Source organism: Pecten maximus, chromosome 13 (assembly GCF_902652985.1).
Source record: "Pecten maximus chromosome 13, xPecMax1.1, whole genome shotgun sequence".
NCBI classification, from domain to species: Eukaryota; Metazoa; Mollusca; class Bivalvia; order Pectinida; family Pectinidae; genus Pecten; species Pecten maximus.
The window spans coordinates 30,386,741-30,402,040 of record NC_047027.1 but is presented as its reverse complement, the minus strand read 5'-3'; the positions used below and the strand labels follow the sequence as shown (position 1 = coordinate 30,402,040).

At 32.6% G+C, this 15,300-nt stretch overlaps 1 protein-coding gene across 1 annotated transcript in view; it reads left to right on the top strand.

The window, feature by feature from the left end:
• The window catches only part of LOC117341426, a 61,294-nt gene extending 53,460 nt beyond the window's left edge, over positions 1-7,834 (top strand). The window contains exons 6-15 of the mRNA XM_033903273.1: positions 761-1,087; positions 1,458-1,754; positions 2,654-2,755; positions 2,853-2,874; positions 3,031-3,092; positions 3,472-3,496; positions 3,903-3,979; positions 4,551-4,578; positions 4,789-4,859; positions 5,095-7,834. Of these exons, the coding sequence (XP_033759164.1) occupies positions 761-1,087; positions 1,458-1,754; positions 2,654-2,755; positions 2,853-2,874; positions 3,031-3,092; positions 3,472-3,496; positions 3,903-3,979; positions 4,551-4,578; positions 4,789-4,859; positions 5,095-5,144 (1,061 nt within the window). The 3' untranslated portion in view covers positions 5,145-7,834. The remainder of the gene's footprint in view (positions 1-760; positions 1,088-1,457; positions 1,755-2,653; positions 2,756-2,852; positions 2,875-3,030; positions 3,093-3,471; positions 3,497-3,902; positions 3,980-4,550; positions 4,579-4,788; positions 4,860-5,094) is intronic.
• The last annotated feature ends 7,466 nt before the right edge of the window (positions 7,835-15,300 follow it).

Here is a 15,300-nt window from a genome sequence, read left to right as displayed (position 1 = left end):
CAGGCACCAAATAATATCTAGTATCCATTTCTAGACAGCTATCTCAGCTATCGACAGTAGTAGTTGTTATCGGGACTACCGGTGTTCTGACAGATCATATGATTAAAACCTGTCTGCATTAAAACTGGCATTTTTATTGTGTTGATATACTTCTATAACAATTTTACACAATTTACAAAACGAAAATGTATTCAAGTCTCTGGCGTTACAAAACTAGATCGACAATGCAATTTCGAAATGAGCTTTATTGATATTATCCTAATGCGGAAACCTAACTTACTTATCACCTGGATTATATGATGCATGTGAAGTTTGGAGAATCTTGTTATATCATGTAATTCTTAATAGTAAGAAATCCTTACCAATGAGGTTTACTTTTTGACTTATGATTTGATATAAACTTATTTTCAATGATTCAAGCGATGCATTTTGTAAAAAGATAGGCATTTCCTGATTTGTTCAAAACAGGCAAAACATCGTCTTAAACCAATTCAAACTGGTATATATCATAATATACGTATAAAATCGATTTGGTTCATAGCAAAGGTATAAAGACAGGTAAAAAAGAACTAGTTATCGATATGATCAATATTGGTGCATACCTCGTATATCAAAATTATTTACTTAAAATACATTAGTTTCGCGTTACGCAAATTCCATTAGACCTATCAAAAGTATAGATACTCCTATCATTCAGAGGTCTATTGAAGACACGAATTAATATTTACCTGTAACATTTGTTTATATATTTGTGTTGTAGGTGAACCACGTCGAGTCGCGAGAAATGAAACTGACCAAAAGTATAATTTAGCAACAGGTGATATTTTGGTCATGAATGCCTTGTTCCTCTCGAATCCGGAGCCAACTTTCTCTTGGTCCTTCCAAGCATCACCGGGCACAGTTGTTACACCTTTAGTCGACGGAACAGACAATTTTGCTATCCATAACACCTTTGTGGTGATGAATCTTTTTTTCGTATCGGTTGGGGCACGTACATATATACGGGAGACCTGGTATGGTGTCTACAGTGTAACGGCGACGAATAGCCAGGGCAGTAACACGTTCAGTTTTATAGTGGAAGGAAAAAGTAAATAACTATGCTCATTTTTACTATTTTACCTTCCTGATATTTATATATTCTCCCCGTAGTGTTATTCAAATCAAAAGAGGGAGAACAGTTTCTAAATGTACATAATTCGTGTAATTATTATATATTGGTAAGGGACATGCATCTATATTAATATGATAAATTACCTACGAGGAGATGTTCATTGCGTATGAATCAACATTATATGTATTTAAACAATGTTGTTGATAGGGTGTGTTCCCATATTTCTTCTTTATTTAAACACTATTTCAACTGAACTATGCTTAATTTTGGAGAAATATTCCAATGTATTAATGGCTTAAGTAACGTCGTGACTTTGGAATAACTATATCTTGTTGTAATAATGTAGACATGCCGAAACTGCCGAAGAGCTTATCAGTTAGCTGTGGGAATCCCCATTCCGTCGAACTGATGTGGACAAATGGTGGAAACACCGAGTACTTTCGTGTTTTATACAGCACCGACAATTTCCTACAGTCAGTTATAGATCCAGCGACGATCTTCAAACAGGTGGACGGAAATGACGTGTACAGTGTAACTATCGACACACTAGATGGGGGACAGCTGTACTTCTTTAAGGTTGTGGCATACAACTCGGACGGTAACATCACATCACTTGAGTCTTCAGGATGTAGAGTCCAGGAAGGTACGATGTGTTAAAAAAATGACACTTTTTTACAATATAACATAAAATTCATCGAAATTCTTATCAATTAGAAAGTATCTTGTGTATTTTAAGCAGGCAACATTATAGTTTGGCTTTACATAATAAGGACACGATATTACCTGTTTGCATTGTAATGATAAGGTAATGACATTAACTGTTTACATTGTAATGATAAGGTAATGACATTAACTGTTTACATTGTAATGATAAGGTAATGACATTAACTGTTTGCATTGTAATGATACTGTAATGACATTAACTTTTTACAATGTGATGATAAGGTAATGACATTAACTGTTTACATTGTAATATGGTAATGACATTAACTGTTTAAATTGTAATGATATGGTATTGACATTAACTGTTTAAATTGTAATGATAAGGAAATGACATTAACTGTTTACATTGTGATAATAAGGTAATGACATTAACTGTTTACATTGTGATGATAAGGTAATGACATTAACTGTTTACATTGTAATGATACTGTAATGACATTAACTTTTTACAATGTAATGATAAGGTAATGACATTAACTATTTACATTGTAATTATAAGTTAATGACATTAACTGTTTACATTGTAATGATAAGGGAATGACATTTACTGTTTACATTGTAATTATAACATAATGACATTAACTATTTACATTGTAATGATAAGGCAATGGCATCAACTGTTTACATTGTAATGATAAGGTAATGACATTAACTGTTTACATTGTGATGATAATGTAATGACATTAACTGTTTACAATGTGATGATAAGATAATGACATTAAGTGATTTTGTTTTGTTAATACCTTAAGTTTGAATTACTCTTTAACCGCATTGATACTCTAACATATTAGTTCACAGGACGTTTTTTTCTCCCATTAGATACATGTAGCCCTAACAGCTTGTACGTAACAGGAGTTGTACTGACGTGTATAAGCGGCCTCATGATCACGCTTACGTTTGGACTTGGAATCTTCATCACTCGTACGTATACATTAGGATTATAACAATATATTTTTTTTCGTTATTCTTATTTTTTATGACAGCTTGATCAAAATTATCAAATTTGTTTGTTTTACAGGAAAAGGGTGTCTGCCATTCTGGTAAGTAGGCATCCAATTCGAAATTATATGGTAATATATCAAGGGGTACTATAATTTCACGTGTCTCCATGTACGTGAATTATCCATTCATATATATGTAGACATAACTATAAACATGGTCATATGTTGTCAATTAATTTATATTTTTGTTAACAGTTCCAGTAAATGTCAGCAACGCAAGAGCCAGGAATTCGATAACGTGCAACTTTCAGGACGAGGTATTTCAATAGAATGGCACAAGTAGAAATGACGGAATTCTATAAAATCCATTAGAAAATAAAAGTGAAAAACACTAATGTTTCTGTAAAATGCTTGTTACATTAATTGTTTAAGTTTGATATTCTGTTTCCAAAGGATCCTGGAGGTAAAGTTAAGGACTGAACAAACTCCACAAAATGTAAGGCGGTAAATTAAAAGTTAAAAGTTTAATGAACATGTTTGAACCAAATTGAACTTTTTCATAAATCTTTGCATTGTTCAGATACCGGCGATATGAAACCGTTGCACAGACTATCTTAGTACTTGTTTTGTAGTTAAACATGTTGTGCTTATAACTATACATGTGTGATTAGGATATTCTCGTTTCTCATTCAATAGCAACGATTACACAAGAAGGCGAAAGGTAAACAATTTATGAACTATTTGAAATGGGGCATATCATAACATAAAAGTTCTTTGTGTGTTAATGTTCGTAAAACTAATCCGCCAATCACGTTTACTTTCGGTGTTAAGAACATACATACATCAGTACAAGGGATTCTCGAACACATAAAAGTGGGTTTGAATTGTTTAATTAATATCCGTATTCACCTTTTCACAAATATAACTGCCCTCATTGACATTTAAATTGATAACGACACTCATATTTCACTTTACTCTAAATATACATTAACAGGGTAAGATTAACTGAAGCTAAGGGATGTTCGATGAATATTTTTTATATTTCTTATATCATGCATGTTTTACAATGTCGCAAAAAAAAAATAAACATGTTTTATCGGAATATATTGATAATTTACTACACACAGATCGTACCAGGAACTTGATACAAGCCAAGTAGCCAAAGCCTCAGTATATTCTGAAATAAGAACACAAGAAATTGGAGGTAAAATAAACTTTGTTAATTTTCATCTTTGTTTCCGGACATTCCTAGGATAACGCACGCGCGATGTGTTTAATGTCCGGTCGAGCTCGCGCGAATGTTCCGGACATACTAGCTGATTATCTACGCGGATTAAGATATATTTCCTCGACCGGAAGTTTGGTGTAAAAAGTCGCCATTATGTGTGTGACACAAATGCTCAAGTAATATTCGATGTCGTCTATGAAGCAGAAGAGGCTTACCGAACACCGGGTGTTATTCTCCTTTAATAGGGCTGCACGCAACTCTATAGTTATTGTTCTTATTTCGTCCTTCTATAATCAATTTTGACAAAGCATTTTGGTTTCCTTTTGATGCCAGTATGTTCTGTTGTTTTCAAAATGTCAAAAATTTAATGCAGTTCCCATTTATTTTTGGAAACAGGAAGTGAACTGGTGTTACACAATTCAGTTATTAAATCGTTGGAAAGATTATGTTACACACAAGTTAAAGTAGTAAGGGATTTAAAATAGTTTATTGTTGTGTTATTCGTAATCAAATTGATCTCATTGTTTCCTGCATACTGTACTTGTAGGTAACAATGACAATGAAGCCAATCAGAGGTAAGTATAATTACATGTAGTATGCTACAATGGTTTTACGACTGCTATAATACAGATATCGTCGGTTTTCAAGAACCATGTGAACGTGAATATTGTCGATTACAGCTTTTGATATAAAAATAATATTTTTCTAACTTGTGTGGAGTGACACACTTTTCAAATAATATAAAACAATTTTCTTTTTCTATCAAGATGTTCACTCTTTTTCAGCAGTAACTACGAGTCGTTGGAAGGACGGTCCAAACCAAACGTCTATGAGGAGCTACAAACTGCTTCATCTGGTAAGTTGTTACAATTAATGAAAATTATTATATTGGTAATATACGTTACTTAAAATAGAACATAAAATCATGATATCAAAATATCATTGACGGTACATTCTCCTCTCTTAGAAACAACTACATGTACTATTGCTTATTTTGATATATTACAACTTTGAGACCAATTTGGGAAAAACTATTGGAAGTAAAAGAAAAAAATAAACGTCTTAATCAAGGATAAATGTTGTTTTTTCAGGTAGCAGCGCTTTATACACTAATACCACCATAGCGAAGGGCACTGCTTAACATGACATATAAAACGTCACAAGGAAGATTTAGTTTACTTTCTGGGAATGTTAACACGTACAAACGAAAAAGATGTTTTGAGAAGTTAATGCCATTTAGTGTCACACATTTATTTGTCAGTATTTAATACACTAGTTTGATGTTGTCAGTATTTGATACACTAGTTTGATGTTGTCAGTATTTGATACACTAGTTTGATGTTGTCAGTATTTGATACACTAGTTTGATGTTGTCATTGTGTGATTCGTTGCGACCAGGAAACACATTTCCGCTTATTTCAGTGTGCTTCATAATCCCGGTATCGTTCGTGTCAAGTGGGATCTGAAATGTACAGGAAGAATGTAAACGAGCCAAAAGCGTGCAACTGAAGTGGGTTCATATATGATTAATATAAAATGTCCATGTATCTAGGTTACCAGCGAAGTACCTTTAAAGTAGAATCGGGATAAACATCTAACATCATGAAAATCCATATAACTTTTTGCAGATTTTTTTCATAAACTGATATCGCGATGGTGATAATAACATTTAATACAGGAAAAAAGCAATATATTTTATCCTTAAATGTGAAATTTATAATTTCGAGAAGTTAACGTCTATTAGAGATACCTAGTATTGTCAGCGTCAATGATTGATTTGTTTTAAATGGATTTGTAAAACATCCTCTTTGTGACGTCATATTTACGTTACCGTCGAGTAAAGCAGTACACGACAGGTTGTCCCTGCACAGTTTCCTTACCTATTGTATTCCTGTCACACACAAAGAGCTGTTTGAAGAGAAATGCATTTTTGATTTGTTATGCATAATATGGTACTTTATTTTTCACATTATATGTCAAACCAGAACAGACACATGCTAAATATCTATAAAGAATTTCTTTGAAAAAATATCTATACAAATCATGGAAAAAGTCCACAATATTTGCATATAGAGTTACTGCAGTAGTGTAAAATTTTGTGTTTTATGAACTTGAGAAATGCATTTTTGATTTGTTATGCATAATATGGTACTTTATTTTTCACATTATATGTCAAACCAGAACAGACACATGCTAAATATCTATAAAGAATTTCTTTGAAAAAATATCTATACAAATCATGGAAAAAGTCCACAATATTTGCATATAGAGTTACTGCAGTAGTGTAAAATTTTGTGTTTGATGAACTTGATTTCATATAGAAGTTACCATTATGCTGAGTTCTGATACCTGATTCACATCCAAAGCATAGTTTGTATAACTGACTGTGGTGATGTACAATTCGAGACGTATTAGATGGATTAACTTACATTTATATATTGTATGGAATATATTATATATATATATTTCTTTTAAACTTCATCATTCGAACATAACTTGCTCTCCAACACAGGATGATATTTTCATGAGATCTGTTTTCTTATATTCATTTTATTGTTTAGAGTTTGATATCAGATACTTGTGCTCAACCATGTTTTTTTTCAAACATCAACGAATCTTAATAATGTCTTTTTTTTTTCTGATTTCCAATAGCATATATAAAGTTCAAGTTAATGGCTTAAAAATGATATATGTTCAAACCATATCACAATCATTTCTTTTTACATAATCTCACAACTTGCGTCTTTAGCATAACAATGTAAAACTTATAACACCATACCCTACTCATCTTGTGAACTTATCAGACATCATAGGAACTTATTTAGATATTTTAGTATACAGTTTTTGAAAGTCGTATAAATGCCATGTTGTTTAGAGATAGTATTTGTTTACTTCATCTTTAAAGGCTTTATGTGGCATATTGTGTATAATGTCTAACATAACTCGTGATTATGACTAAAGAAAGACAACTCCTACGAAACGTTAACCTTAAGGTCACAGGTCAAACAGCTTGTAAACGACATGTGATGTTATTTATTACTTAATTTCTATGGCGAATACACTTTCATGTTTCTTTAGTAAAATGCGTCCTTTTTAAAACTATGTTGTTGAGTCACCTTCCAATCAAAGAACCATTAGTTTGTTGGTGTAGACTACATTATGTAGAAGTGTCAACTTGAATGATTTACCTTCTCCCAGTTTTGAAAACACGTTTTGATATAATAATTCTTATTTTTGCTGCACTTTACATTGTACTTTTTTTTAGTTAAGTGTGTATCAATACCTTTTTTCTGTTTGCAAGGTATAACCTTTTTTTATTTCCAATAATTATGTTCTCGCATTTTACAAAAAATCGTTTTCGTATAATTGTTCTTATTTGTGCGGTGCTTATAGTTAGTAGTTTTGTAAAGTATAATATATGTCAATATTAATTGTTAAGATTTTTTTCTATAATATTTTATCAAATTTAGAATTAAGTTTTGATATATTACAGATTGATTGTAACTGAATGTAAATTTGATTCCCTTCGGATTTGTAACCAATTACTCATTTGTGTATTCATTTTTTTTTTATTCTAGAAGCTCTGGTAGGCCATTGTACATTTGTCTCAAGTGATATAAACTTATTGTTTAGTACACCTAATCAATCATAGTTATATCTGATTTAGTCACCAGTTACTTTCAAGAAAACATTAAGTTAGTCGCTCTTGATTCTTAACTCGTAAAATATATAGCGTGTTATAGGGACCAACCAACCAATTGTTTTCCCATAGGCTTTAGTGTTAACGTTTTGGAGTATTTCATTCAAATTCTTGAATTCAATATGACAATTTTGGTTTATAACAAAAGTTTAGGGTCTGATATAACACCTAATCAAAACAAAAAATGGGTCATTCAGCTCAAATTTTCTCCAGGGTAACCATTTTGAAAATGGGTGAATTTCGCAGTAAAAATTCTCAAAAATCTTAAATGTTTACCTGTTTATTATTATTACCTGCACATTTGGGAAAAAATCAATCGGACTTATGAAATTTATATCAATATTTCTTATTGATAGTTACCTATCAGGCTACATATCTATTTTCTTACTTCATAACATACTGGCTAATTAGTGGCTCAACTTTCTATACACTACACAGGGGCTGTTTCAAAAATATATTTTTTCAATTGGTTGGTTGTTCCCTATAAGGATTAATAGTTTATTAAGAAAACAAATATTCATCAAATAGTCTGTTCAGATAACTTCAATTATGCTGAGGGAATAAGATTTTTGCATCTAAAAAAATAATGATATTGAAAAGTAGATACACAAAGTAAAACTATCTGGTTCAACGATTGCTTGTATTTTAAAAACAACCAGGTAAATTTCATTCATGTATATATGTCAAATTTTCTTCACAAATCAAAATTTATTGTGGATTAAAGACATTCCCTCAAAAACTTCGTCTTCTTGTCATCTGTCATTTTAACTTAAAGAAGAATATTCATACATGAATCAATTGATGGCGACTTGCAAATATGTATAATCACCAACTCTCGGTTGACATGTAGTGTAGTTTAAACGAGTGTGTATGTATCTCCCTTATCTTGCGCAGTCTTCTGACTACGGAGGTAAACAAATCCCTGATAAATATTCAAAAAACTAGGTTTAAAAAAACAACAACTTTGTGATGAAACTTTAATGTTGTAGTTCTGTAGTCTGTAAACTAGTATTTGAACGTATGCTGCGAGACTGGGGTGTTATCTATATTTATCCCATAACTACGCTTGTTTCACAACTGATATGGCACGTGATAAAATTCGTAGCAGTGTGTTATTGTTTTTGTTTACACACCGCAGTATGTAACCACGTTCTAAGCCTCCGATTGATCATTTGTGACCCACAACTAATCTGATTGGCTAACCTCTGGCTAAAGCTCGTGTCTTTTCAAAATTAGACAATTAACTAACTCGAGTTGGATAAGAATGATAAACAATCTCCACTCGTTGGGGAACCTCTATTTATTATTAACGCGCCACCGTTAAGATAACCTCTCAATAGTAACACATTATGTGTGACGGATATTGTTTCGATCGGTCGTTTTTCCCCGAGAAAATATTGAAAGGAATCTCGACTTTCATCAACCGTATTTGGTGCACTAACGACATCAATGTAACATTGTTTTGCAACGGTTTAGAAGGATGTAGACCCAGTACCAGTTTGTTCATCAAGTCACAAACTGGACACGGATATGTGACGTCAATGCGATTCTTAGTAACGTCAACGAAAGATCAGGGCAAACAAAGTTCGGGTCAAAGTTCGAAATTTCAGCCAATCAAAAGACCGGAATATCATAAGACATCTATACAACTAGTGATATATCGATGTATCGATTCAACTGTCAGTATTTTATTGCAGCCGAAATCAAAGAATTAAACATGTTAAATTGGTCGCATATTGCACTGACACGATTGTAAGATTCTATTGACGACATAACCCATATTTATGAGAAAATAAGCGAAAACTTTCAAAATAAACAAACAAGACTAACAACCACACCAAAAACAAATCATATGATGCCATTACAAAGTCTTCCATTTCAATATCTTTAACGGCACAAGAGTGTTACCACATACGTCACACATGTTTTATGTTTGTATGACATGGTCATATGACAGGGTAGATAATGACAGTTTTTGACAATGTAAGTACTATGAAGATGATGATAGTAAAGTTTAATCGTGTATTTAATTATTGTACTGCGCGTGACATAAAATACTACTAATAAAACATTATTAAGTGTATAAAATAAATGAATTGTGTATAGTATAACATGGGATTTTTGTAAACTACATGTATGACCGATGGACATTCTGCTACTAGCATTTCACTTGAGAAAAATAATAAAATAAGACGGTATCACGAAACTCGACCAATGCTTCATCCTGCTGGATAGTGAGCGTCGATTTCACACAGGCTGTGAATAGATCTTACAACTGAATTACAAGCTAGACGATTAGCAGTCCCGTTACCTCGCAGCTAAGCGAGACGGAGTACGAACCTTCCGCTACAGCCACAGACTCCGAATGTCGGTTGTCGAAGGCCTGCGGAACATGTACTACGACTATGCCCACCAAAAAGCTGAAGACATATCCGGACTACGGAAGGATCTGTATGGCGAAATTGTGGATGTTGCTTCTGGATCAGAAGACGAAGATGAAGAGTAACTGAGACGCAGTCTTGAATCCTAACAACGGCCCTTTTCAGAGCCGAACACTTTTCTCTAAACGTGTCCATGAATCTCGAATTATACTCACACACACAAAACTGTGCTTCTGTTGTTATTTATCTATCGTCCTACACTACGTGATATACTAACTGACACTAACAAATCTAAATACATTGTAATTTAAATACATTTCAAAACCCTGTATTACGTATGATTAAAACAGAAAGTGACGGTTTGACATTTGCAAAAAAATGTCACTAGATTAGTTATTTACTATTTTTTATTAACTATATGTCAGTAATCTAATGAAGTGTGATACGATTGATTCCGATTGCACAGGGGCCGGACATATGGCAAGCCATGTTGTCATTTATTCAAGGAGCAACGTGGATCCAGGATTTTACCAAATTATATGAGATAACTTATAAACTCTATAAGATATCTTATATACTTTATAAGATATCTTATGTATTAAATGAGATATATTATATACTTTTCTTTATAAGATATCTTATATAATATATATCTCATAAAACTTGACTTTGTCTTTTTATCTTTTACTGTATTAAACAAACAATACACTCCGAATCGAAAACATCGCATGTAGAATCTACTCTGCCCCGAACATACTTATCTTACTCATTCAAACCGTTTGAAATGAGAAGACCCATCTGTATCCTATACATGCACCTCCCGATTCATATTTGCACATTGTATGCTTAATATCCAGCTTTCAAATATTTTAGTAATATATACAGTAAGTTACAAATATGAGACCTTTGTTCTACAATGTTACATTGGATCGAATATTCGACTCTTAAACATTTCTCATTTTGAGTGTAGACCTAACAAGGAGCGGGGAGACGGACATCGAGACCAGTAAAATAAAGGGTTATCTCAAAAGCGCTTTCCGTTTGCTGCACGAGCTCACCTCCATTTTAAAATCACAGTGACTTGGTAAGATTTCCCAGCAACACGGTCGGGAATCACGTGGACAGAAGATACGAATTCAAAATGGCAACAAAGTGTTTTGGGGTAGCATTAATACCAGGCTAATAACGTTAATTGACAAAACTACTATGACTTTTTCAAAACATTGCTCGCGAGTTCTCTCCTTTAATCTAGACAAGATTTCAAGGTTTCCGAGACATACAAAATCTTGCATTTATCTGAAATTTTATTTATTCACTACCGGGGAATTATACACAAGACATCATTTTAGGAAATCTGCGGTGCATCATAGAATAATGTGAATCAATAGGATTTGTTTTGAACAAACAAGGTTCTGTAAGTTTGTTGTCAGCATTTTTGTCGACAGTCTTGAATGGAACAGATATAGAAACCACATCATACATGCATATTTTTTTTTAGAATTTCAACAAAACAATCACAAAGAAGCAAAATAAGCAATTTACATGTACATTTTGTACATTTTGTACTTCGAGTACGAAGTGACTATTGTTTCGCTTTACCTCCACATTTGCAAGGCTAATAACATCTAAACCATATTTACCTGCTCCACTAGCAGTCAGGGTCATTATCAGAGAATTATTGTTCTTGAGCTTTAAACTTATTTGACTTCGACCTTTGGCCTAGTGACCTTGACATTTGATCAGTTGACTTTTCTAATTCCGACCGCTATCTCTTCATCATGACATAAAATATCCATCAGTGAAAAGATACAAAATTTGACTTTGACCTTTTGACCATATGACTTGTTTAAATGACCTCAACATGTATTGATAAATTGTATGTATGAATTGATAATCTTGGAAAATAAGTCCCATATAAATCGGTCAATACAAACCAAAGATATCATCTGGCAGCTTATTTTATTGAAGGACTGAAAAAAAGACGGACGGGCGAACTGACGAGATCGAACTGTGGAGTGTTTTGTCTGTGAGTTTGTTAGATGAGGTCCAAAAGCGTGTTTATTTATTAAGGCTTTCCTTTCATTATCCCTATGAAGTGTTTCGTCTGTAAATAGTATGGGAAATATTTCATTTAATATGCTTTTAAACGCATATGACATTAGTGTATAATTAACTGTTTTAACTACAACCAATGATCTTTCTTTGATTTTGAATATGTTAAAAGTGGGAATAAAATGTATGATATTAGTAATTTACGCATTATAAAACAGGTATCATTCTATGATATTACCTCGTTCTGAAAGTTGAATATCCTTGAACTCCTTCTGCTTTGGGCTCTGGCATTTGCTAAAAATATAGCAATATTTCATATTTGTATTTATATTTGATATCTACATTTACAATGACATTTGTTTATGTTTTAAAGCAAATTGCTGACGGTCTTTCAATCTTATACATGGGTTGATATATATCTGTTTATAGAACAGTCCCGTGTAAGATTCTATTAATACCGTATACAACATAATACGCTACTATAAACAAAGCCATTTTCGTGATTTTTTTTTTTTTTGACGAGTTCATCTTTAATTTTAGGAGCATTTATTATATAACAATAATTAATCCTATAAAGTAAATCGATATTACTTCTCCCACATTTACTTACCTACAGCACAGTTTTCTGTTTCCTACAAAATATCACATTAAATAACCCATGACATTAATAGCTATTCAATATTTTTAAAATAATGATCAGTTATCACATAACTCGGAAAACCTACTTTTTGACAGTTTTTACAGTGAACATGTCATACAGAGGTAGCCAATTTGTTATCCTCAATTTATGACGTAAAATCACTGTCCATATTGAAACATTAAAATTTATTTCTTACTGGCGCAGTGGAAATCGCTCAAGGGTATATAATGCTAGTGAAGTAAGCAAACATTACATGGATAAATTCACTGGCTAACAGCCGGATTATGTGACTATATAGATACTTACGTCTGAACACAATCTCGAGTCCAACTGTTAACAAAAGTGTGAGTACTCCAATGATCGTCAAGACAACTCCTGGTACATACATACTGTCAGTTCCACAGGCCATTCCATGTACCTGAAAAACTAATGAAGGGTTGTTCCATATATATTGATAACCTTCGACACATAGACTTGCTCTTGATTCTTTATGATTTTATTTTACAATTTACAAAAATGGAAATAATAAAGTCTCTTCAAATCCTAAATCTTATTAAGAATATATGTAATTTAAATACATTTGAGAGTTTCACACTCTCTATTCGTAAGACAAAAATGCTTTATGTGGGGAGTTGCAGCAATAATATAATATTTTGTTTGTTGTCTAATACAACACAAAATGCCTTCTTCATTTCACTGGTCAATATTATATTTCCTTGAGCAATAAAATATATGTATGCTCAGTTCTTTCGATCTAATGATTGGTTGTCGCTAAAAAAAATCATTTGCAGAATGATAAAATCAACTTTTTTTAAATGTGCACTCAGTTCTTCTATATACATACATTTAATCGTTTGTATTATTACGTGTTACACTATGTCGTTATTACGTGTTACACTATGTCGTTATTACGTGTTACACTATGTAGTTATTACGTGTAACATTATGTCGTTATTACGTGTTACACTATGGCGTTGTTACGTGTTAAACTATGTCGTTATTTCGTGTTACACTTTGTCGTCATTACGTGTTACACTATGTCGTTATTACGTGTTACACTATGTCGTTATTACGTGTTACACTATGTCGTTATTACGTGTTAAACTATGTCGTTATAACGTGTTACACTATGTCGTTATTTCGTGTTACACTTTGTCGTCATTACGTGTTACACTATGTCGTTATTACGTGTTACACTATGTCGTTATAACGTGATGAACTTTGTCGTTATTACGTGTTACACTATGTCGTTATTACGTCTTACGCAATGTCGTTATTACGTGTTACACTGTGTCGTTATTACGTGTTATTATGTGTTACACTATGTCGTTATTACGTCTTACGCAATGTCGTTATTACGTGTTACACTATGTCGTTATAACGTGATGTACTTTGTCGTTATTACGTGTTACACTATGTCGTTATTACGTCTTACGCAATGTCGTTATTACGTGTTACACTGTGTCGTTATTACGTGTTACACTATGTCGTTATAACGTGATATACTTTGTCGTTATTACGTGTTACACTATGTCGTTATTACGTGTTACACTATGTCGTTATTACGTGTTACACTATGTCGTTATAACGTGATATACTTTGTCGTTATTACGTGTTACACTATGTCGTTATTACGTGTTACTCTGTGTCGTTATTACGTGTTAAACTATGTCGTTATTACGTGTTACACTATGTCGTTACTACATGTCGTAATTACGTGCTAAACTATGTCGTTATTATGTGTTACACTGTTTCGTTATTACGTGTTAAACTGTGTCGTTATTACGTGTTTCACTGTGTCGTTATTACGTGTTACACTATGTCGTTATTACGTGTTACACTATGTCGTTATTACGTGTTACACTATGTCGTTATTACGTGTCACACTATGTCGTTATTGCGTAATACACTATGTCGTTATTACGTATTAAACTATTTTGTTATAACCTATTACACAATGTCGTTACTACGTGTTACACTATGTCGTTATTAAGTGTCACACTATGTCGTTATTACATGATACACTATGTCGTTATTACGTGTTACACTGTCGTTATTACGTTTTACACTATGTCGTTACTACGTGTTACACTATGTCCTTATTACGTGATACACTATGTCGTTATTACGTGTCACACAATGTCGTTATTACGTGTTACACTGTCGTTATTACGTTTTACACTATGTCGTTTCTACATGTCGTTATTACGTGTTACAACACTTCGTTATTACTTGTTACACTATGTCGTTATTACGTGTTACACTATGTCGTTATTACGTGTTACACTATGTCGTTATTACGTGTTACACTATGTCGTTATTACGTGTTTACTATGTCGTTATTAAAATTTACGCTTTGTCGTTTTTACATGTTATTACAAGCGGAGTTATCCCCTTATTATACCAAATTCTTCATTACGTATTAAGCTATCTATATTACGACATAAACTATTTATCTCTGTAGCGTCTCATTATTAGACATAATTGAAAGTATGAAAAGTTTTGTAACTACTGTCACCGCATT